This window comes from Pangasianodon hypophthalmus, chromosome 3 (genome assembly GCF_027358585.1).
Source record: "Pangasianodon hypophthalmus isolate fPanHyp1 chromosome 3, fPanHyp1.pri, whole genome shotgun sequence".
Lineage (NCBI taxonomy): Eukaryota > Metazoa > Chordata > Actinopteri > Siluriformes > Pangasiidae > Pangasianodon > Pangasianodon hypophthalmus.
The window spans coordinates 3,518,760-3,545,351 of NC_069712.1; the positions used below are offsets into that span (position 1 = coordinate 3,518,760).

Consider the following 26,592-nt stretch of genomic DNA (forward strand, 5'->3'; position numbering starts at 1 on the left):
CTTGATCCCAGTCTATGCCATGAATTCCATGCCAGACACCCTGAATGCCCAGGCCCACAACCTAGAGGAAGGCCTCAAAAGCACTGTGCCCCTAGAGTGAGCCTTTTGGGGGGCTCTGTTAGGTCCACACAATCCATAAACTTCCAAGAACACACCGCAGCCTACAAACATGGCTGCCCCTGACTACACACACCAGAACCCGCTGCCACTAACCTGTTCCCAATCACCTGACTTCTGATCACACACATCTATTCCCAATCTCTCTCTCTCTCACACACACACACACACTTTAAAAGAAACTTTCATTCACAGAAAGTTCGCAAATTAAATGCTCAGGTTGTCCCATGCATCTAACTTTACTAAGCCTTATCTACTATGTTGATTATTCTGGTTTCCTGATTTTCTGCCTGTTTTATTGATTCACATGTTTGCCTTTGCCTAGATCAATCTGTTTGTTGATCGCCTGATCTACGTCTGTTTGGATATTGACTCTGCCTTATGTTTTGGATTTGTCTGCATTGCTCTCATTAAAACGCTGAACTGCAACTGCATCTGTCTCTGTCCAATATTCCTGACACGCACACACGCTCTCTATCTCGTTCACACACACACACACACACACACACACATATGTATATATATATATATATATATATATATATATATATATATATATATATATATATATATATATATATATATATATATATTTATATAATTTTTAAAATCATTAATTTCAAGCAACACACTCGTTTTATTAATGGATTGTGTATTAATTATTTATGCTGCATTCAATTAGAAGTCATAACTCATATTTCCCAACCTCTGACCAGGAAAAAAAAACTCTTTCTTACTCTGGAACTCCAAGTTCCTCCAAGTTCAGCAAATGCATCTGCAGTAAACACAGCAGCACTTCTTAGCTTTAAATGAATTATACTGTAGATGATATTTGCTTTAGATCAGTCAGAAGTTGTTTGTCCATGGTGAAACCAAATCGAATATAGAAAACAAACAAAAATATCAGCTTCATTCCTACTCCAGAAGTGTTCCCAGAAGTGTTGCTTCGGAGCACTGCAAATTATCATGACAAATACACTATATGGCCAAAAATATGTGGACACTTGACCATCACGCCCATATGTGATTCTTCTCCGAACTGTTACCACACAGTTGGAAGCACACAATTGTATAGAATGCTGTAACTTTACAATTTCCCTTCACTAGAACTAAGAGACCCAAACCTGTTCCAGCATGACGATGCCCCTGTGCACAAAGCGAGCTCCATGAAGACATGGTGTGTGAAGGTTGGAGTGTAAGAACTCGAGTGTCCTGCACAGAGCCCTGATCTCAACTCCACTGAACACCTTTGGGATGAACTGGAACACCGACTGAACCCCAGACCTCCTCACACAACATCAGTGCCTGACATCTCTAATGCTCTTGTAGCTGAACGAACACAAATCCCCACAGCCACGCTCCAAAATCTAGTGGCAAGCCTTCCCAGAAGAGTGGAGGTTATTATAACAGCAAAGGGGGAATAAATGTGGAATGGGATGTTCAACAAGCGCAAATGGGTGTGATTGTCAGGTGTCCAAAAGCTTTGGCCACATAGAGTTTGCTAAACTCATTAACAGTTATCCTAAAGTGAAAAAAGATGAAGTGAGGTTTGCAGTTTGGTCAAAGGTGTATATTAAAGGCCAGGCGCTACGTAACCAAACTAACGTCACACTCTTAAAGTAATTTGGGCAAAAATGTCAAAACAGTACTGACCCTTCACTTGGACCCTTTCGTCCTGAGCTGCTTACTGCAGTCACAATGGCAGAATGAGCGCAGCTGTCAATAAGATTTTTATTTACTGATTTGGCAGCCACTTTAGCCAAAGTGAGGCAGAATCTGCTCCAAGTTTAAAAAGCAGTGCAGTCGAGTGTTCCAACAAGCGGCTCTCTGTCAGGCCTGGGATTAAACTCATGACCTTAATTAACCGCTGAGCTGATGTTGTTCTTATATTTCATACTGTAATATATGACAGTAACTTTAAATTGGCCCAGGTGTTAATAATAATAATAATAATAATAATAATAATAATAATAATAATAATAATAATAATAATGTTGCACCTAGAAGGACATATTTTGGTGATTTTCTAACACTCAAGATGGCTGAACATAAATTAATTAATTATTTGATTGAATAATTGATTACTTCATTAAAAATGAAGCAGAGATTCTTTCGAGAGTTAAGTAAACAAACAAACAAACAAACAAACAAATAAATAAATAAATAAACTGGTTGCATTAGAGCTGGGCAATTATGATATAATATCCATATCATGATACATTTTTATAGTATATTTTTCACAATATTTTTATTATTCTTTTTTAACATTTTCTTTAATTTTTACCCCCTTCTTTTGGGGTGTTCTATAATTTATTTTTTGTAAATAAATAAAATAAAACATCAAATCCAGTTTTTAATTTTTCTGTTTTTTTAAATGCAGCACTACTGTTTCGCTAAACGTTTGTTTATATCTATATCTACCTATATACTGTGATTCATACTCTCTGTGATAGGATTGCAATATGATCATGATATGATATTTTCATCATATTGCCTAATCCTAGGTGGATAAATACATTTAATCTGGAAGTTGCAGTTAGAAAGGATAAGCTAGAATAAGTGCTGTTCCCACCTTTTATTTAAATTTGATTACTGACTAAAAAACAGATTAATGTTAGTTTAATTGTGAAATCTTCTTAGTGCCCTTTTGAGAGATCACTGTGTGTAGGAGTAAGAGCAGGTGAATTGCCCAATAGCTCTCCTGCCCAATTAGGTGATTAATCCTAGTAGAAAGAGGTTGGCACTTCATGGATGGACTCGTACTCATGCCAGTTGTCGCATTAATCACAGAACTAAGAGCCTGAGACGGCTGTGAGAGAATGAGTGTGTTAGAAAAATCCCTCAGCAGCATTCCTCTGAATAAGGAGAGCCGAGCTCTGAGTGCTGAGAGCTCTCCAGTTGGGAAACAACGCTCCAAACCAATTATTTAGCCACTAATCTGAGAGCACAATTCCACACATCACACAATTCTGTCATCAGTGTGTACGGTAAGGCATGTTCAGAGGAACTGTGTGTGTGTATGTGTGTGTGTGTGTGTGTGTGTGTAGTTAATATATTTTACTCTAGTGTATTTACTAAGTAACTTGATGGATTTTATACTTTCAGTATATTTGAATGTCAGTACTTTATCAGGTGTTGGAATTTGAATAGTACTCGGGTGCAAGTGTTTTAATCAAATGCTTTCTTTCTCCAACTCCGTCCTCTCTCCACTGACTGTAGGAAGCTTTTTGTGGCCAACTTAGTGTGCCAATCACCACTGTTCCCAAAGGCCAATCACTCCTCATCACTGTTCCCAACAACCTATCACTGATCATCACTGTTCGCAGTGACCAATCACTGAACACCACTGTTTCCAGTGCCCAATCACTGATCGCCACTGTTCCTAATGCCCAATCACTGATCGCCACTGTTCCTAATGCCCAATCACTGATCGCCACTGTTCCCAACAGCCAATCACTGATCGCCACTGTTCCTAATGCCCAATCACTGATCGCCACTGTTCCCAACAGCCAATCACTGATCGCCACTGTTCCCAATGGCCAATCACTGATCATTACTGTTCCCAACAACCAATCACTGATCGCCACTGTTCCCAATGGCCAATCACTGAACACCACGGTTTCCAACAACCAATCACTGATCATCACTGTTCGCAATGACCAATCACCGAACACCACCGTTTCCGACGACCAATCACTGATCGTTACTGTTCCTAATGACCAATCACTGATTCCCAGTGATGGCCAGTGACTGAACACCATTCGTCCATATGGAATATGAATATGAATGGAATATGAATATTGAATATGTTTTATCAGAATAGGATAGAAGAATTTTACTACAACAGAATGCAATAGAAAAATAGAATGTAAGTTTTGTCACAATAAAATAGAACAAAATAGAATAGAATAGAATAGAGTTTTATCACAATACAAGACCATAGAATAGAACAGAGTTCTAATTGAATATAACTGAATAGTTTTTATTGGGAGAGATTAGAATAGAATAGAGTAGAATACGAGTTTTCCAGGATAGAATAGAGTTTAAAAGAGTAGTATGTAATTGTGTACTATTCTATTCTGTGAAGAAGTTCTCTCTTTACTGAAGACGTGTCTTTAGAAACTCCTTCCTTCACGCAAGCTTTGGATATGCAAATTACCACGACATTTCGATTAATATGCAAATGAGCATGTGACATCACTTATTCTAGCGACTTTTTGAGCTTGAATTGTTTCTTTTCCCTGAAAAGAGTCAGCAGTAGTGTTTATTCCTGTCCAGCACTTTCACTCTAAAGGTTCAGGAATATAAGTTTGGACTTTCACTCTTCAAATCCGATTTACCCCAATTTACATTCTATAGACACACAGAGATACAGATGTAGATATGTGTATATAGAGTGATGATGTAGTATATAAATAAGTCTATAAAAGTTGGTGGGTGGTCGCGCGCACGGGAGGCGGGGTGGGAGAGGGGCGCGTGCCTCGGCTCTTATTTCTCTCCGTGAAACGCCGTGCAGTGCATCAGTCGCGGGAAAGAAGGAGGGAAGAGCAGAAGGGGAAAAGAGGGAGAGAAAGACAGACGAGCAGCAGGCGCGGAACAGGGAGAGGACACCGTGGAAAAGGACACAAATTAAAAAATAAATAAATAAATAAAAAACAGCCCGGCGCGTTAAACGTGATGCCATGCGGCCATTGAGACTCGGGGACGGAGCTTCGTCATAAAGCCGAGCGCGCGAGGAGAAACCGGGCAACACTGCTGGTGCAAAGGGACATTTTACGCATCATCATCATCATCATCATCATCCCCATCATCATCATCATCATCATCAGAAGCAGCTGCAACATCATCACCAAAATATGTCCTCAAGGTCTGTGTGAAAAGAAATATTCGGATTACTTTCATGCACTTCTCTGAACGCTGAACTACTGATCATCCAAGAAACCAGAGAGAGAGAGAGAGAGAGAGAGAGAGAGAGAGAGAGAGAGAGAGAGACGGACAGGAGCTTCAGATCAGATCGGATCGGATCAGATCGGATATTTTGGGGGAGATTTACCTCTTTAAGATGCACTTTCTTGGAATATCAGTGTGGTTTGCATTTTCGGCGCTGCTCTACGCGAACCTCGCTTTCCAATCAAGCCACGAGTACTATGATTATGAGCAGGAGGAAGGAGATGATGGCATGGTAAGCACGGAAAATAAAGCATGATGTGATACTGAAAAGCAAAAAAAAAAAACAACAACAACATCAGAGTGCATGTGCAGAAGTAGTGTCTGGGGTTGAAGAACTTTAATCACATTGTAGAAATGTCATTCTGATGTCTAGTATCAAGTGATCAGAGGTAAGAAAGTCTGAGCAAGAGTGCTCTTCACATGGTGTTCCTCAGATAGTCCTGGACTTTTTTCCAGAAGTGGAAGTTCTTACCACACCAGGAGGGGTGGAATTAGTGTGAGAACATGCAATGGTGCAAGGAAGCATGGATGAGAGATTAGAGAGCGAGTGAATGAAGCAGAGGAATGGAGGAGTGGAGTCTGGGGCAGGTGTTACTGGGTCACCAAGTGTGTGTGTGTGTGTGTGTGTGTGTGTGTGTGTGTGTGTGTGAGGGAAGCAGATTATACAAAATGACAGATAATCTCAAACACGTGGCCATTTGACCATGAAAACCACCTAACTGGCTGAGTTCAAGTGGCTACTGGTGGACTTCTTTATGTTTATTTTTCTCAGATGAAACACATAAAGCAAATTAAGTGACTAAAATGTTAGGGCTGGGTAATATGCAAAAATATCATATCACAACATTTGTACGATACATGACATGTATCACGATATATCACGTATCACAGTATTGATATCATATCATCATATCGTCCAGCCCTAGCTTAACAAGTATGCTCGACAAATACAGGTGCACCAGAAGTGGCAAATCAGCACCTTCAAGACCACACTCTTTGAAAAAAAATTGGATTTAGCTATACCTTTCCTTTTTGTGCATCCAAGTGTACACCTTTATACCTTTAACACTTAAACATTCACCTGGAAATGTGGATATAGCGTACCTTTAACAATGATTTAACGTACATACACTAAATGAACCGTAGTTATATATGATATGTGTCACGATATTTAGGTTTTTGCTATTTATATTTATCTATTTGCTAATGATATTTATATTTAATGTATATTAAAATAAATAACGGAAAAGGAGATAAAAAATTCCATAAACGCATTAGCTTAAATATAAGATGTTACAAAAAGATATCACAATACCTGCGATATCTCACTAATACAAAAGGTACTGTAATTAATAGATAGATAGATAGATAGATAAAATAATAATAATAATAATAATAATAATAATAATAAAAAGAAATAATTAAAGTGATAAGAGTTGCAAGTGATTGTAATAAAGTGAAATGTGTGTCAAAGATGTCACCAGGATAAAGCTAAAGGTTTTGTATTTGTTATTATAAGTCTGATTTATTATTTTGGACGTTTAGAGTTAAAATGAATTCTCTTACAAACTCTACTGTACCAGTGCAGCAACAAGGACAAGTACAGTTTCGTACCCTTTTTTTTCCTGACAGTGCATATCCTTTGACATTGCTAAATGTCTTGTTTTTAAACACAACAATACTTTTTTACTTTTTGGTGTGAAGCGTATAAATGATCCCATATGCCCATGTCATATATATATATATATATATATATATATATATATATAATTTCTTGAATCCCTTCCCATATGTCCATAAGTAATGTTGGCTTCCTGGGTAATTGTGATTTCCCAAAATTAGACCTGCACTCTTCTGTTTTCTTAACTTGCCTTTAAGTCCCTGGAGTGGATGTAAAATTCAAAGCTTATTAAGATTCATTTAGCTGGAATCCAAGGAGTATGGGAGTGAAATAGAACAAAAATAAAAGGGGTTGCTATTTGCTAATGGTTTATTTGAAATCCATATGGGGTGTATTTGTCTTGTGCTTGTGCCACAGAGGTGAGGAATTGTTCTATAATTGCACGTGTGGCCGTGAAAAGCCGAGGGAAGGATCAGCAACTCTGTAAGGTCTCACTAGGAATCACTCGTCACTGGTGTGACCATATTTTTCACTCCCTTAATAGTTCGGATGTGAGTATCACTCACTGAGCTGATGAAAAGCCTCTTCTCGGTTATCAAAAGCTGTACCATGTGGGCTAATTCTCCACAGGGTTACGGATAAATTGGGGGCAGCTTGCTGAAAAGGTTAGCAATGGATTTGAGAAAATTCCTTTTAAACTTCCATAATCTGTTGGTAATTATAATTATTACATCACCACTGGTCTTGTATGACATCTCTCTTTTCTGAGAGAGAGAGAGACAGAATTGTAAGGGAATTGGTCTTGGTTGAGTCCAACGATGTTTTGAAACCCAAATTCTGTGCAGTGAATTACTAGCATCTGATAAAAACGGGACTTAATCAATGTCTTCAAGCAGGAAGTTATCTGGGATGAAACGGGTACCCCAGTAGGGGTGGCATGGTAGCTCAGTGGGATGCGTTCCTGTCTCACAGCTCCAGGGTTTGATCTTGAGCTTGGATTACTGTATGCATGGAGTTACACATGTTCTCAGCATGTCCATGTGGGTTTCCTCTTGGTTCTCCTGTTTTTTTTCCCCACTGTAGGAGGTGGATTGTCTAAATTGCCCCCACGTGTGAATGAGTGTGTGAACGTGTGTGTGTATGGTGCCCTGAGATGGACTGATGTCCCATCCATGGTGTATCCCTGCCTCATTGTTCCTGGAATTCACCACAACCGTGACCAGAAGAAAGTTCTTATGAAGATGAATGAATCATAACTCACTGTCAGGACACTGGTGTCTCACGAGGTTCCTCCACACTTTGCTTGCTTAGTTTGGATTCTTATGCAGGTTCTAACTTTCAGATTCTGGTTTGCAGACCAAATCAGCTGCACAATGTGCAAAAAAAAAAAGACCATTATGGAGCTGTCTGTCCAAATTGTAGTTCCTCCTACACTAGTATGGATTCACCTGGGCAGGTGTGCCAGTAGGGATATTTAACTTCAGATTATTGCACTGTAGCCCCAACCTCCCTGGACAATTTGTCTTCTTCTTGACTTTTTTGTTTACTTGGGTTCCTTTTACAATACCTCTGGACCTGGGACAGCAACAGGTTCCTCAGCTTGATGGCTAGTTGGGTGATGAGCACACATGTCTGTCATGTCTCTCGTCGTAATCCTCTGACTGTCTTGTTTTGCTAAGTACTTGAAAGAATCTTCGCTTCCAGCACTCTTTGCTAAAAACTGTGAAGGAGTAACATAAATGACAATGTTAGGTGCAGTTAGGTTTCATTTTGTGTACCTAAGCTTGACTTGGAGCAGCAAAACCTTCAGGGAGGTTCAGCAAATTTCTGGGCCTTGTGCAAATGCAGTCTTTGTGGATCCCTTTTGCATCTTTTCAAAATTGTCCCAGCTCTCTGAGGGATCTTGGGTAGCCAGTTCATTAGTCCACTACACTGACAAATTTTTAACAGTTTAACTTGAGATTTGATTGAATCTTGAAGACTTGAGCAAACTAGATCTGAAAATGTTCTCCACTGCTTGGAATTTCAAGGATAACATCAAGGTCAACTTCTACAGTTTAGATGCAGCATTTATGATTTATTCATTTTTGATCACTTGCTACAGCAATATGGGAGACACCTGAAAACTATGCTGTACTGCTTTTTCAGTGAATAAAATGATTGTTAAAAAACTGTTGCTTGGATCTGACAGATCAGATCCAACAAATCTGGAAAAAAAATAGCCGTCTTGTCCAAGATACGGTACAGCTTTTTGGGGTAAAATTCTGTTTTTTCTCTCTGGATTTTCTTGTTAGCAGTGTAAGCATCTCTGTAAAAGTAATATTTATGCTTTTTTTTGTATAACAACTTGTATAATATTAGTTTTAGGGCTTATATGAGAAATGAGAGTTCTCCAGCCATGAAGGGAGAGACCTCGTTACCTCAAAATGCCTCACATATTAAAACCAGTGGCTCTATGGCCTGGGGCTGTCGCAGGGATTCCTTTGGGATCCCCCTCCTCTCCAGTGTGTGTGTGTGTTTGCAGACTGAGAGATGCATGTGTCCATACACCACCCAGGTAGAGCGACGGGTTTCACACAGGTGGAAGGGATTATATTTTTATCTAGGTTCTGATATCCAGATGTCCTATCAGAGCCATCGTTCTGCACTTTCACGTCATTGAGCGTGAGGCCTTGAGCTCCTCTGGGACTCCAAGCTTCTGCTGTCCTTCAGAATTGGGCAACAATGTGGTATTTCCAAGGGTATTGCGTCTATGAGCAATTTTGTATGTGTAACAGTTGTGAAATGTCTTCTCCTGTAGGCGACAAAAACTGCAGCCAGACTGGCGGACTAGCAGTGAAAAAAGCAGAGTTTTTTCCCACAATCCTGATGAATTCCATGGATGTAGTAATTATCTATTTCTCTGTAGAATTGGTGACGTTTCACTGCTGGCACAAGACTTGCATGAGCCAACTGGTGCGTAAAGTTTAGATTGGTAAAGATTAGAGCGAGGTTTTGGGTTAGCGTTCATTGCTTTAATCACAACTTCATAGAGAATAAACCAAAATGACTCTTACTCATGACTGATGACTAAACTTTTATATGACTATTCGTACAGAAATAGTAAATGTGTACATGAAAGCATTCAAACCGTCTACCTTTAAAGTCTCTCTACTCTCACTTATGTTCATGACCTTGAAATCATAAAGTTCTGACTGACTAATTTGACTAATTTGTTCATCGTTGCTGCAGGTGTTTCGTCGACCCCCATTTGTTTCTTTTGTTCACTGTTAAAAAAACACATTAATATCTGTTATCTCTTAATGCATACATTATACTTTTACAAGGTTACTGTTGCTTTCAAGTCTTTGACGTGCTGTGTATGAAAACACGTGTGTGTGTGTGTGTGTGTGTATATATATATATCTATATATCCATTTCCCCTACAATGTCTCAGAAAAGTGAATCACTGCATAATTTATCATCATATCGATATTATAATAGTCACATTTCCCAGCTCTATTCATGATGTTCGGGACTGTTTTAAGTGTTTCATATTTTTTGAATGAGGTTTCAGTTTTCATATCACTGGATAAACAAGTGTTACTGTATCCTCTGAGCTGACATATGAAATGCTACAGCCTCACTGAATATGTTAATATTTCCTTTCCAAGCACGTTGCTTGCCTGTAAAATGGGAGCAATAAAAAGAGCAAATTGAATTATATTTGCACTCGTTAACTGTAAAAGACCGGTGTTTTTTTTTTTTTCTCTCGCACCATCTGGAGACTTTAATTTCCCAGCTCTGAAGTCTGACTTTGTCACTGTGTAGTGTGTAATCCTAGCAGAAGCAGGTTTGGCTAAACTCCAGCTCTATTATCTGGCTCTATTGCTGGGTTTCCTTGGCAGAGCTGAAAAGGGAAAGAAAACCTCCTTGCTTAAGTTAAGGTGTTGTGCAGAACTGAGGTTTCTTTCTCTCCTCCCCACAGGAATATCATGTTTAAAGGTTAAGAAACCTAGAGGTTCTTATATTGTGCCAGACACGTTCAAGAGAAGGTTTTGGCCAAAAATTTTACTTTGGATAAAGCTTTTTATATGTGAAAAAAACATCATACTTTACACTTGGGTGACTACTTGGAGAAAGAAATCAATATGTCAGTTTATTGCACAAGTTGTATTAATGTACCACACATTTTTAATTTTCTTTTTTTTTTTTTTTTACATTTTGGCACTTAGCTGTTTTGGCACAGCCTAGTTTTGTTTTTGCCTCATTGGTCTTTCTGTATTTCAGTGCCGTATTGCTTCCAAAGCTGATTCTTTGCTACAGTCCTGGATTTAATCTCTCTGTCAGGTCTGGACAGTATCTGTGTTATTAGCTTTTGTTTGGTGCTACAATAATTCCAGTTCTCACCAGTAATATTATGGGATATTTACCACATCAGGCATCTATCTACTGTAACTGCTGGAGTAGCCCACCTACCGTAAATACATTAATAAATGTGCATATAACAATTAGACTAATGGAGAAATGATAACATACAGTATGTCGGCAAGACATGTAAAGATTGTAAATTCAATTTCAGTAATCAGATGTTTAGTCCACATTGCCATTTTTATACTTATTTTCAAAAGAATCAGTAAAGTGAGTCGAATGAATGAGTGAAGTGAATCATTTGAATCAGTAATATGAGGTATATGGACAGTGCTGCACTAACAGGACAAAAATAGAATACAGTACACAGTACAGTACAATATACATTGTAATAGCTAATACAATTACAAATAATCATAAAGGTATTAGTTTAATATGGGTTAGTGAAAACATTATATCGTTTCAGAAGAAAATGTTGAGAGAGTAGGAAAATGAATGAATGACCATCTTACACCAAATTAGCATCATCTTTACCAAGCAGTTAAAAGATTAAAACTGCAGTAGAGATTACATGACAATCATAGGTTTTCAAAAAAAAGTCTGTTTTCCCCATTCAGATATTAATGTGAAGAGTGACACACTGTACACTTTATCTGTTTCTTGTTTCCTTTAATGTTGCCATGGAATCAGTTCATTCCAGTCATCACTTACATTATAGCAGCTATAAACAATCATTCCCTCTCCCCCATCCTCTCTTTTTTTTTCTCTCTCTTGAAGTTAATAAGACAAAAAACGCAGCATGTCATGTCAACCCTCTGAAGACTGGCAGAAAACATAGTGGTTGTTACGAAGCACTGACACTGGAGACTCCTTCCATAAATGTTAAATAAACATCTCCTTACTGCAAACTTCAATACATCAATGATTACACGTTTTTTTTAATCCATTTATGTGGAGTGTCCAACACAGAAGCCCATGTGAATGAGCTGTTACTATAGAAACGATAACGATGACGTATCGAAACGAGCGCTTTAATATAAACCTGTGATTTGCTGAAGTGTCTCATAAATGTCTCTTCTTTTTACTCTGATTTCCAGAATTTAATGTGCTCCATATTATGACTTCATTCAGACTTGGTTGTTTAACCCTTAGCAAACATTTCCACTGACCCAGACTTGAAATGCTTTAAATTTTTCATCTGTATGATGATTGACATACACAATACTGAAGCTTAAAATCTCTGTGGAAGTTTCTATAGAACTTAATTTCTGAAATATAAACAGATTTTGTAATTGATATTATTTTATTCAAACTGAGCCAAGATTATGATGTTTGATTTAGACCCACACTACTGTTAATTAATACTCAAACCAGTTTCACGTTCCTTTCCTTTTCGTTTCTAAATTTTAAGGAAGAACACTTCTTGTGCTGCATATGTCCTGCATTTCTGACACTATAACGAAGGCCTGCACCTCATTATGTGCATAAAGCTCATTAACACGGCACTTTACTCATAGCTGTGCAGCACTGTAAGCTGTAACCACTTTACAGCCTTCAAAAATTAATGCAATATTTAGCAAAAGGAAGTGAAGACTGTAGAGGAAATACAAGCCACATGGTTAGGTATGATCCATGGCATGGTCTCCATTCATGTTAAACCCTAGAGCAATACTACAGTTATACATTCACATCACATTTTATGTGCTATTTATTTGAAAGGCACTTTTATGCAGTGAGGCAGAATGCAAAGCAAAGGAAAACAAATTTCTGACTTGCCAAAAAATGTAACGAGTCAGCCAAGACATTTTTGTTTGTAGTCTGAAGTCTTAGTTTATGTAGCTAATGAGGAAGGGAATTATATCTCACTTGACAATCTTTTCCATAGCACCTACCATGAAGCTGTGAGAAAGAGGAAGAAGCAAGCCTCATTACTTGCTGTGTAAGATTAAACCATATCGCAGTTTCCCATCTGATATTGTCTCTTCTCAAAGCTAACAAGTTAAGCAGTTGTGTCACAGTCAAAAAAATTTCTATACATTTAATTTCACACCTTAAACATACCTCAAATCCAAAAAAAGAAAAACAGCCAAAATATCCATTTCACTTAAATTTGTAAATGTATATTATCCAGTTGTCATTTAAAGAGTGTTTTGGTCATAAAGGTCTGGAACAATAAGTGATCTTGTAAAATCGATAAATAATGACAAAATTATCTATAAATATTGATATCTTCTTTATTGTTTAGAATTCTCAGTATTTTATAGTTTAAAATTTAATGTGTCAGAGAGAGAACAGAGTTATTGTCACACTAACTAAACATTCAGTTAGAATAAGGACAAGCCCGTCATTTTAAATTCATACCACAGTGCTGCTGAATTCTCAAATTCGATTGGTCAGAAGGTGGTGATTCATTTTCTGTAGCAGCAACACTGACAGTCGTGTAGCTACAAATCACAGGTTTATATTAATGCGCTCTTTCTAATACATTATCATTCATATAGTAACAGCTCATTCACAGGGTGTAAATAAATATGTGTAATTGTTGCCATTGAGAAGTTTTCTGCAAGGGGAAGTTTATTTAACAAGATGTTTATTTATCACATTTATTCATGGACGGAGTCTCCAGTGTCAGGGCTTTGTAACGGTCAGAGGTAAAGCTGTAACTCCGACATCTTCAGGACAGAAGAGTTTACGCTTTGTGATTTGTAACGTGACAAGCTGTGTTTTTTATCTTATTAAATTCAAGAGAGAGAAAAAGGACTGTTTATAGCTGCTATAATGCAAGAGAGAAGAGGAACTAACTTGTTTCACGGATGTTCTACAACATTAAATGTAACTATAAACAGATAAAACGTATGATGTTTTGTTGTTTAATAAATGAAAATTGTAATCAGTGGCAAATTGCTGTGGTATAAGTGGGATAAAACACTTTGGGATTTGCTTGTATTGGAAAATAATCAACTTGGTAACAATAAGTCTGCTTCGTCACAGCCCCAGGATGCTGATTATTGTCCAATAACAGGACGGCACCATGTGTTTCATTCTTTACATACGTTGAATACATTATTAACATACATTGAATAAATACAGTGGATCTTTGTGAGCTGTTCACTTAAAGACAATGAATCAACTTATTTAAAAATCTATAGTTTTCTCAGCTTTAATACATAAGATTTTATTAGATATTTATGAAAAAAAGATTTTGATTAAAGCATACTTCCAATTAATTGTTAGCTAGGTTAGCCTCGTAGCACGAGTGCAAACCTAGAGAAGTAAACCTCAGACACCAAGAGCTTTTTTTCTATGTGGAAAAAAAAATTGCATAAATGTGAATTTTTTTCATCAGCTTAATTATTTAAGGCCTCAAGAGCCCCCAACAGTGGAACTCACAACCTCGCACTAAGTATTTTTCTAAGTAATCAAGTGTCCTATAGCTAGTAATTCATTGAGTTATACCTCACATATTTGAACGTTTTTCTGCTCTTTGATTTTGAGAGATAATCCTCAGTGTTGGTGGCCTTCACGATATCCATTACACACTTTCTAATCTCTTCCAGAGGAGGCAGCAGTCAGGGTCACCACTCAGTTTAAAACATCCATGTCTGTGAACTCTGACCTTTCGTGCAACTGCGTGTTCATGTCCGTGTTTTCAGCTGGAGCTCGAAAAAGTGCAGTGCTGCATTTCTTTACAGATTGCTTTAACACGTTGCCCACCGAGAAGCTGTGACTTCCATAGAAAGAAGAATTTAAAAGCCGCATTGTTTCCTGTGTCAGATAAAACCACATCACAGCTTCCTGTCTGATACAGTTTCTTCCCGGCGGTCTGTCTCTAGCAGTTGCGACATCATTTATACAGTACAAACTCGTGGCAAAAATATGTCACAATACTTAACGATGGTTTTATGATACACCATGTACCATACTTTGTTTTGCTGACACATTACAATAGCAGTACACTGAATTGGGTTCAATTATTCTGCATTTAAGCCTAAATTAAAGTACTAAATCAGACAAACAGTCAAACAGTACATTTTAACATATTGATAATGATTAACAGCAGTTTACCAAGCCCTAGTGATACTCTTAAAAATTGTGTATAATAATTTATTGTGAGAACGATATCAAGCCAACATACATCCAGTCAGTGGTGGTCCCATTCCACTGGATGAAGGAATTTACGGTCATTTTTTGGTTCCACGTCCACCATTTTCTCCAGCATACGCACTTTACATGTTTTTTAAAGGTTCATTGGATAATTAAAGGTCCTTAGCTTCCAAAAAATTTGTATTTGTGATAGAGATTTCTACAATGAACACTTAAGGATCCTAAATTTTTAAAGGAGAGTAGCTAAATACAACATTTCGTACAGAAGAGTACATTACAAGATTGTCACTTTTTTACGCAAGTGTCATATTTACACCTCATTCCCCTTTTTGAAGAAGTACTCTAACTGTACTTTCTGCCATATTTAACAGCAATGGATATAAAGGAAATCTGGTCCATTCTTTTACAGATCTGTTGTTGATGATAAATTCAACAAAACCGGAACTTTTTGAGTGCTATTTAGATGCCGCCAGTGCATGGTGTCGATGATTACATCAGGATTCCTGTAAATTCTCTAAAAATTCTAGTTCCTCTTTTTCATTTGTCCTCTGTGGACTTCCGCATGTGTTTTAAATTGTTGTCTGGCGAAATGACCCAGTCGTGATTCCCTCGTCAGCTCACGGTCAGATAGAGCTCCTTTCACTAATCTGGGCTGCCTGGGTTTGTGTATTCGAGATACAGACTTTCCCCTTAAAGTTTTTACAGACTTTTTCTTTTGGAAAAAATGTAACAGGAAAAGAAAAACACAGAGAGAGAGAGAGAGATCCCATCATTTTGTTCCTAAGAGGTTTGTAAGAACTTGAAAAAGCATTGTCGACAGAACTCTTACCCTGACTCAGCAAATTTCAGTCATGTTGTGACTTTTTTAAGACATGATTTTGTGATGATATCATAACTGTTAAAAAAAATCCAAAGCTATTATCGTGTACTAAGCAATTTTGACACATGTCTAGGTGTAGATGAGCTCAGTGATGATGTGTAATGACAGTCCACTGCTTAAAATATGAATGGAGCAGAAAGTGACACTCAGTATGGCCACTGTGTTATGTAAGTCCCGCCCCTTCAGTAAAAAGCCAATCCCCACGTTGGTTAAAATGTTAGCAGAAGACACCTGACCTATCAGATTTGTACACTGATATAGGGCACTTTGCTCTGTTAGTTGTGGAATAACACATTTTTTGTGTTATATGTAGGCTTAAGATTACATTATTTATGCCATTTTTGTCTGATTTTAACAGCTAGCTCAAATCTGTGTCTCAAATCTGTGTCCCAATTCAACTAGATAGGAACTTGGTCTGGTAAAACAATGTCCAAAGAGCGTAGCCAAGATGGCCACTGAGTTGACAAGACTTCAGTAGAAGGACTTTAATGAGATTTAACAGTTTAAGTAATGCTGCTGGAAAGATCCTTTATTTTCCTCCATTAGACATCATGAGTCTGGTTTGTGGTTGAGTGGCGCCTTAGAGCATCAGCAGTATTTTTGCAAAGGTCTTCAGTAATTTCTAAACTGTGGCTTTTTTGTGTCTCAGGAAGCTGCAGGCTGCCAACCTCAATGTGTAAGCAAATATGTCAGAGCAAACAGCTTTTTCACCGCAACGTCAAAACTGGCTGTGAGCTGATGCTAGGCGTGCAGATTTAGTGGCCCGATGATGAATCCTTTTTTTTTTTCATTGTTGTAGTGATTCATTGGCGTTGACATCCTATATCGTATTTTATATACAAATAAAAACCTAAAATATAAGGACACACAACTACCCACACAATTACAGCGTTTATTTAGAGTTTATCTTAAAATGTGTTATTTATAGAAGTCATTCATTAATTTCATCATCTTTAGTTCTTCTTCCTCTTTAATGATACCATGTCGTTTAAGATACTCTTACACAACTTGTGCGTCAAATTTTCTAGCTGGTCTCAGCATGCTTGGGGTTTCATCAGTTTAAGCTTCTCTGTATAAACCATTTCAGGCTCAAGGAGCTCACACAGATACAGAATACCATCCGTTGGGAATCTGTATCTTTTGTATAAATGAGAATTAGAAAAAGCCTAAAGGATTCTGTCTATCCCTGAAAAGTAACACGCCGTAGAGATCTTTTCAGAATATGCGCACCAAGATCCATGCGATCCTCAAGGAAAGGTGACACTTTCATAATTCCTAGCACTTTCACTGGACAGGAGGCAGTCAGTGTGGTTAGCTTCAACTTAACCTTCCTTAGAGAAGGTTAGCCATGTGGTGAAAGATCCATCTTGGTGGTACAGATAGGCCAAGGTTTAACCCAAAGTTAGCTCGCAAACCCCAAATCCTGCTTCATGGTACATCCCTCTGGAGTTCCTCAGGGTTCCATCCTGGAATCTTTCCCCTTCAACTAATAAAATGCTTCTAATGGGAGAAATTAGATATAATTTCACCTCTATGTAGAAGATTTTACACATTAAATCCTGATGGTCAGTGCACCTTTAAAGAAGCTCAATGAGTGCAATGAGAAATGCGCTAGTGCATAATTTTCACCTTAACAAAAACCAGTCATTTCATTTATCTTCTTAATTCAGCTGTGTTCTCTTTCTTATATCTAACACCTTGTTTAATTTTGACCCATCAATTTGAAGCAAAAATCGTCTTTCAGTTTAGACAATTAACCAAAATTGGACCATTTCTTTCCTGACAAAAAAGTCTTATTATTTAATCCTGGATTGTTGGAACTGATTGGGTATTTTTGGGATCTGTCAGTCATCTTTAGTGTAAAATGCTGCAGCTTGATTCCTGTCAGGTGCAAAGAAGACGCATCATATTACCCTAGTTTTAGCTTTCATGGGCTTCCGGTTCAGTTTTGGATTCGGTCTGAGGTTTTATTGTTTGTTTTTAAAGCTCTAAATGGACCGACCCTGTCTGACACTGCGGATATGGTTTGAAACCCTCAAGGTTAACGTCCTGCTCCTCCGCGATCTCGGCTAAAACAGAATCTAGTCTTGCTTTTGTGGTCATTGTGGCACAGTTCTGGAAGAATCTACCAGTTAATCTCAGACATGCTTCATCTACGTACTGAGAGCTCAGAGCTCAATACAAACCTTTATTTACTAGCTATATTATATATATATATATATAGATGTGTGTGTGTGTGTGTGTGTGTGTATGCATAGGGCTAATTGGGAAAAACTGAGAACAAGAGAACAATAATGCATTCTTTGAAACAGGACTTATTTTGGTTTAAACTAGTCTACTGCAAACTGCACTATTCGTTCTTGGCTTGTGTTCTTTCTGGAAGTGTCGCTTTGTCCAGAATTGCTCTGCAAATTGTCCTAATTCCAAAGTAATAGATAATAAGCAGCACTTTGTGTCTCTTTAGAGTAAAGGGTTTTAAATGATTGCGTTATTGGCGCAGAGCATGGGCATTCAGATGTTTGGGTTACAGATCATTGGGATTAATATCCCTGTGGTATCACTAAGTAGTATCCCTTATTCCAGGCTAATAATTTTATTGCACCGCAGAAACCTTAACTAAATAATGTGGCTGGAATAGCCACTTCTAATCACACACTGCACAAGCAGCTGCAGCTCAGGCCGAAAAGCATGGAGTTTCAGAATAAGTTATACAGGGCAGCCCTTATCCAAGCGAATCTCTTTCACTAATTCTTTCCTTGCATTAAATTATAACCTGGGTTATATCGATGACTGATTTAGTGTTACTGCAACCGATAGGACGATGGCACAGGATGAAGGGAAACTCAAAACACAAGATGAAATGTTCATGACTGAGCAAGCGATCATTTACAATACTGACTTGCTCATGTTAATTAATATAACGTTAGCCAGCTGCATGTCTGACTCCTCATACAGTAAGTTGTAAAGCTATCACATATGCTAATGGGCAGAAAAAAACATACCTTAATTACCTCTATATTTACAGATTTGGCATTACAGGCTGTTGTCTTCTTATAAACATTACTAAAAAACAGTCAGGTTAGCTCATATTAGCTAGCTGGCTAACAAAATCTGAAAATACACCTGCTATTACCTGTAAAGATTATAAATATTTATGAATATGACTTAAAAAATTCTGTAAGGTTAGCTGATGCTAGCTAACTGGCTAAAAATACATTAGTATAAATGAGTGAGTTCCTTCTTTCTAATTAAAACCTTCCATATATGAACTCTAGGACATGCCTTTTTCAATCTACAGATAGACCTTATAGCACTTAGAGTCAGGTGTGATATTTAAGGGTTCTTAACATGGGTTCTGCTATATGGGTTCTACTTGGAATAGAAAGAACTGAAGGATCCTGAGTGGTGCAAGATGGAGGCTTTTTCTATAAGAGTAAACTTACTGTTCTTGCTAGAACGTCAGCCATTTTAACAAATATCCTAAATGCTAGAGCATCTCGCTACGAGTTAACTAGTCTGTTAGCTTGCAGGCCATTAGTTAGCTAATGAATAGGCTACGATAATGCAACGTTATGACCTGTTCTCTTCTGGAAATGTATTATTTACACTCACAAAACTGACTGATTAGCTTTCTCAAAGAATGAAGGAGCTCTATTTTTCTTGCTAGCATTTGGGATACAATGTGTAGTATGAACTAGTTAGGACTAGTTTGAACTTGTTTGAGTTCCCCTAATTCCATGTTTTAACTTATCACTAAAGCAGGTAGATTTTGCTTTAGATCTGAATTGTGAAGAAATAGAATTGTGAACTGTATTACAACATCATTAAGGTTCAGATTTTGCACTCTTCACCTCAGAAAAACTTCTCAGTTGCCAAAGAAAAGATGGATGAAACCTGTGTGTAGAAGTGTGAGCATGAGAACGTCTGAGCGTACTGTCTAGTAAACTTCATGTCCCAGGCTGGATCTCAGATGTTTCTCCTCCCATGCTGGCCGTCTCTTTTCGTGGCTCAGGTGTAGTTTTCACCTGAGCTCTAGTTTTCATTCTCCAGAGCTTCAGTCTCACTGTTCATCTCTAGCAGGTCAGAATAAAGTTTGGAGCAGGTTCTTCTGCTGTACAACAGCAAACGCTCACTTCCTGTCTGTCTACAATGTTCTCCACTGAGTCATTCGTGGGAAATGAGGTGCAGAAGCGTCCATAAATCTGCGTGCACTAGCGAAAAGTGTTTTTCATGCTATTGGCTCTGATGAAATATACAAATAAAGTTAAAATGAAATAAAATAACAGAAATAAACTATATAATATAATAGAAAAGACAAGAAAAAATACAGATAACAGATTTTACAAAATTAGTAAAATCAAAATTTTCAGTAAATAGACTTGACATTATGTGCTGTTATTATTATTATTATTATTATTATTATTATTATTATTAGCGTATAATACAACGTGTGTTTAAGAGGTCTTGGTCTGGAGAGATTTTTGTCCTGTCGTCCTGAACAGAAGAATATCTGCTAAACGAGTTTGCATTTTATAGCGCAGATGGAAAGCGCAGTCGCAGTCACAGCGAGAAAGGAAGTAATAAGGTGACCTTGTTTTCTCTTTGTTTGCTTTTCAGTCTCAGCCCGTTTCCTTTTATTTGTGCTGCTCTTCTGACTTCCAGCTGCACTATTTCCTTCATTTGCATGCTCGAGTAAATGTCGAATGGGAACGTGTTTCACACTCCTTCATCCCCTGGGTTGTTTGGCGATGCGACTCGGTGATATCACCGCAGGATTTATGCTTAAAGCATGTCTGTTATGACATTGTTTTTCAAATATTTTGGTTGACATGATGAGTCATATATTCAGCCTTGTGATAGTTTCAATGATGATTTTAGTAATGGAAAAGTTTAGAGCTTCGCAAATCATTGCAGTAAACAGCGAGTTTAAGGTTTAAGACTCAGATTGAGTAATTTAATGAGGAGTCGGATGAAATGCTGTGGGACTGGTGCAGGGTTTTTTTTGCAGATGGAGGTCATAAGGAATTCCCTCGCTGAACTGAGCGTTCCTGCGTAGGCTTATGAACTTGTGGATATTCACAAAACCACTCCAGAATCTTGGCTTTACTTCCCTATTTGGCCTGCGTGTCACTGAATCTCAGCCAGAGAAAAGACTTTGAGCCATGAAACAGGAATGTGTGGTTTTTTTCCTTCATATCAGGAAATCCGAAACATCCCCTCGCTGTATTCTTGAAACACCTCCTCACACGTGACTCACAATTATCGTGACCGTTGGATAAACTGACATGTCTTATTATGGTGTTGCTTTCATTGGTGTCTTGACTTTCTTCCCCCTTGTGATTCACCTGATTAGATTAGATTGTATTGTGCAGTTCATCAGCCGGATACTGTGGTTCATGTGTAATCACGACTGATGCTGTTCCTGTGTATGATCATTCACGTTACCTTCATTAAGCATACAGATCAGTCATTACCCTAACTAGCTAGTGGAATTTTTTTATCACAGCATGTCAGGCTTCCTGTTTCTTTAACCTCCAAACCTAATACCTATATATCCTGTATATTACTATGTAATCTAACATTTGCTGTTAGATGTAATGAATAAAACACTGTATTGGGGCGGTGTGATGAGGTGCAGTTACTACTACCACCCTGACGTTCATTATTTTCCAATAAAAGCATGTTCTGAATTGTATTATTCCTCTTATAACACAGCACTCCTCCAATGATTACAATATTTCATAAATTATAGAAAAACACATAGCACTTTTTATCTAGTTAGTGATACATTTAATATTGCAGAACATCCACAAAACAAGTTAGTTCCTGTTAGCACTTACGTTAGAGCAGCTGTAAAGAGTTGTTCCCTCAGCAGCCTCCTTTTTTGTCTTTTGTCTCTTTTTTGTCTTTGTCATAAGAAAAAAAAATGCAGCTTGTCATGTTACAGAGAAACCACAAAGTGTAAACAGCTGTCCTGTAGATTTACTGAATGTTATAAAATGCTGATACTGGAGACTCCTTCTGAAAATTGTTAAATAAAAATCTCCTCAGAGAAACTTCACCATATCAATGATTACACAGGTACTTTGTTAAATAACACCTTTTCAAAAGCTGTTGATTATTTGTATTAGACTGCATCCACCGTACAAGTCCCTGTGAATGAGCTGTTACTATAGAAACAGTAACAGTAGTATGACAGCATTAATATAAACAAGTGATTTGGAGCTGAATTAACGTTAGAGCTGCTGTTTATAGAAAATTAATCAACACCTTCTGACCAATCAGAATCCAGAATTCAACAGCTATGTTAGGAAAATTGTGAAAAAAAGCACCACCTGGGATTGATTTTAATTAGAAAACTGCACAAAAGACACCAACACACAGCGATGAGTGAAAAAGTAAAGCAGAAAGAGTTTGAAAAGATACTCTGACAGAACCATATGACAGCCAGTAGGAAGCATTAGGAGGCGGGACTTCCGTGATTCACATTGATATAGAGTAAGATGGAGGGGAAACTGGGGGAAACTGCACACAGGCTGCATGAGTGATGGACAGAAATGATAAAAAAATGATCTATGCTATGAGAACTGACACACAAAATCCAAAAAATGTCATTCTGATGCTGTTAGGTTCATGCTTTTTGGCTGCACTAATTTTTTTATGCACAATTCCAGCACTGATTCAGAGATTTCCAACATTAAAACAGCTAAAATGTTATCTTTGGAAATATATCTAACTTTTTTCATTCTGTTTGAATCACCTTGAATACAGATTTATAAATGTAATCCTCATCTAGAAAGCATGAAGGCTATGTCATGCCCTTTTTAAAAAAAAAAAAAGCCAGGCAACAGTGTAGGATTTTGGTATTTGTTGGCATGCTACTGTGCATTGTGTGTTTGAATCACCTGTGGTGTTTGGCCAAAGTCTAACAGCATTCCACAGTGTGGGAATTCTCACTGTAGATGAAACACAACCTCTACGGACAGTTCTGTCTATTGAAAATCCCAAAAGCTACGAGTTTGAAAAGTATATCTTTTTCTCCCAGCTTTGGTTAGACCAGCGAATTTCCCATTCTCATTCCCATTCTTCCCATAATGGTCATGTGATTATATCATGTTTCTTCATCATAATCATATCAACTGTTGAGAAAATTGACCTCCATGTGATTTGTCCATTTAGCTGCATTTAGCTCTTTGTGATTTCTGATTTATTATCGTTGCACGCTGACACACATGGCCGTACCTAGCTATGAGGACACTGAGGTCTTCAGTAGTTTCAGAAGGTTTCAGAAGATGCTCCCATGTATCAGCTCCAGTTGTCAAATTCAGTATGAAAAAATAGCAACGTTCTGATAATGTGATCGCAGGATGCAGTGACGATTGCAGTGACGATTGTTTCTCAATGTGAGTGTTTATGCAGGCACTTGGTTTTTTTATGTAAAATGTCTTGTAACATTGTTAGTCTATTCAACTTGCTAGATGCAGTAACCATATCTGCCATTTTTAATGTATGCTTTTTCAGTAATCAGTGAAGAGAAACAAGACAGAAAAGACAGAGATACCTATAAACCAAAAATATTTACCTCAATAAAATTAAACAGTCTTACTGGAGTCATAGCACTTTATGGAAGAACAGAAGTAAAATAGCAGAGATTAGAAATTAGCAATTGGTGTCATGCACATCTGGCATTGTGCTATATTAACTATGAGTATATATAGTTAAATATTAAAGTTAAAAGTTAATTAATATTACTATATTAAAGTGTGAACCTTATTAAAATGTTGACTGTGCTTAAGGCTCCGCTTACGATACATGACAATGGGAATTCGGTTTGTGACATGTGACATCCTCACACTGCAAGACAACTGACCAAAACTTCCTGATATGTCAGAAATTCATCCAGTTAGCTGACAGTTCAGTTAGGGGTCAACTGGGGAATTAATCCGGTATTACTGCTTACACTTTACAATGTTCAAATAATGAGCAATTCTGAGAACTGAACCAATTCCAGAGCCAAATATGGTCATCAATATGGTGATATACCAAATATGGTTAATCATACAGTAGACATTCCAGCATAACAGATAGAGCAGTGGTTTTCAAAGTGATGCCCATGACATGTAACCAGAGGGTCAGTGCGGAAGTCACAACACACTATTATGAATAATACAAGTTATAATATTTATCATTGAGTTCTTCTAGGTATTTGACTGGTCATTTGAAATGAATGGCTTTAATCCCAACCTAAATAATTCAAAAACTAGTCGAGTATAAATAATGTCAACTCAGATCTAACGTGTCCTGTCTGCAGGAAGTTCAGGAATAATCCCTTTTCGGCTCTTTTCAGTAGCATGCCCAAGAAGACGCTAGAAGTCGCCAGATGATGACATCATAGACTAATTTGCATATTCAGTGCATCGTTACAATCATTTGCATATCAACACATGTTAGATGAAGAAGAAAGATTTTCTGAAGACACTGTGTACATGTTTGTATTTTATTGTGTGCTGAGTGTCGTGGTTTATCATGTGATTCACTAAGAGTGTATGCTAAGTGCTTAATGACTCTCCTTTGCACACAGTTCAATAGATGGTACGTAATTACGTTGCTTAAGACCAGATGTGTCCTTGACAGCTGGAGTGAACTGTGTAACGTGGAGATGTGGAGAGTCAGTGTGTGGAGAGCGAGGTGGGTGGCTGCTGACGGAGCTCTGCGTGTATTTGTGATGCTTTCTGATTCGTCATCTCTTAAACATTCATTAAACCCAACACACTGAGCCATCGAGGATCGCTTTCCCAGATTAAACACAGCTAATGTGTAATCACAAAGAAAGTGAAAACAGTCATTAGAAAGTCGAGTGTTGTGCAAGCTGAGCTTACAAATAATGAAATTATAAAAAAAAAACAAAATAATGAGTGTTTAATATGATTTAAAGGCAAACTACCATCAGATTGGAATGGAAAGGATTCATTTCATCACTGTGTGACCAAACCGAACCGGAACTTTCTTATTCTTGTCTCTAGGAAATATTTTTGTCCTCTTGGTGCTAATAAAGCAACAATGAGAGCCGTTTATGGTTCAGACTTGATGCCTCCGATCCTGTCGTCCCATTCCTGCTCTATTTATGACATAATGGATGAGTAAAAATAGTGCATTGTACTGAGACATTTGTGGTGTTACACGACCTCCGAGTTTGGAGACACAGTGACGTGTGAAGGTGTTCTTGTAGCTGGCACACACACACATCACCATTTCACACGGTCCCTATTGTTTAGCATAGGAAATGGACTGGCACGTTATCTCCACGATCAGCTCAAACAAAAGGCATGGAAGAGGCCGAGTACAATGGGCTTGCTCTGACCGTTCAGTGGGATTTGAGTTCCCTGAACACAGACGAGCGAGTTTAACGTGGGACCGCTTCCTACAAGACTGGTTTCTTCCTTCTGACATGATTCTTTAGAGAGCGATGAAACGATTCGCTGATTCTGGGGTTCCACTGAGACCTACATGCGAGACAGAATCGAATCCACAAAGCACAAAGCTGACTTATGCACCATCTACAACGCAGGAGTGGCGGTTTCTGTGGCTGCTAATAATGAGATGATCTAGTTTTTATAGTGCGTTATAGATTGTCACCTCCTGAAGTATTGGCACCCTTAGTAAAGATAGTGAAAATGTTTATTTAATTTAATACAAATTCAGCATAACAACGTGAGTGAAAAAGTAGAATCTTAGAAATATTTACATGCATTTCAGAATTTCTTAGTATTTGGTACGTCCCCCATTTGCTTCACTGACAGCATATGCAGTCGAGCTGGGCATGAACTCCACAAAGTCATCAGAGCAACGTCTGAACACGTGCTTCAATGGATGAGATAAGACTCAAGGAAAAATCTGACCTTGTGTAGAAAGTAGTTAACGTTGTCTTCCTGGAAAAAACTTGTATCACTTAATAAACCCAGACCAAAGCACTGTTCATAATTTCTTCTTTTTTTTCTGGGATTTTGCTGCAAATTTGGAAATTTGTGCTTATGTGGAAAACCAGATTGACGTAATGCTGTAATCCCCTGACCTCATCTGAAGAATGTAGAGAATTTACTTTGCATAATAATCTTGTGCTGTAATTCAGGGTCATGGAACTGTAGCAGTTTTGACACTTTAGGTTGTTTTTTGAGGACAACATATAAATTCACTCATATTTCTCTACACACTGCATATTGTTATTGTACTTTTCTCACTTTCCTGTACATAGTGCAGGTTTGTTTCTTTTGTCGCTGGTGTTGATCTGTCGTGGTGCACGTCCTTGGAGTCTTCCAGACAGCCGTATCGTTTTTCCATCATGAACTGCACACTGCATGCCGCCTGCGTATGTTTTCACACCCTGCCAAAATCCTGTCCCCCCTGAGACTCTGGGCATTTCAACACAGAGATGCTTGTTTTTATCTCCGTACACGGACCTGCACTCTCAGTTCACGCTGAGGCCCAGCAGCAGCCGAGTGATGACACTTCAGTCTATTCCGAAGTGATTTACACCGTGTGGTTTTATGGAGGAGTGGAGACCCTTTCCACA

The 26,592-nt window shown here is 37.9% G+C and overlaps 1 protein-coding gene across 1 annotated transcript in view; it reads left to right on the forward strand.

Moving 5' to 3' along the window:
- Positions 1-4,623: 4,623 nt before the first annotated feature.
- The window catches only part of vegfc (vascular endothelial growth factor c), a 59,840-nt gene continuing 37,871 nt past the window's right edge, over positions 4,624-26,592 (forward strand). Inside the window, exon 1 of the mRNA XM_026933437.3 lies at positions 4,624-5,299. Within this exon, the coding sequence (XP_026789238.3) occupies positions 5,180-5,299 (120 nt within the window). The 5' untranslated portion in view covers positions 4,624-5,179. The remainder of the gene's footprint in view (positions 5,300-26,592) is intronic.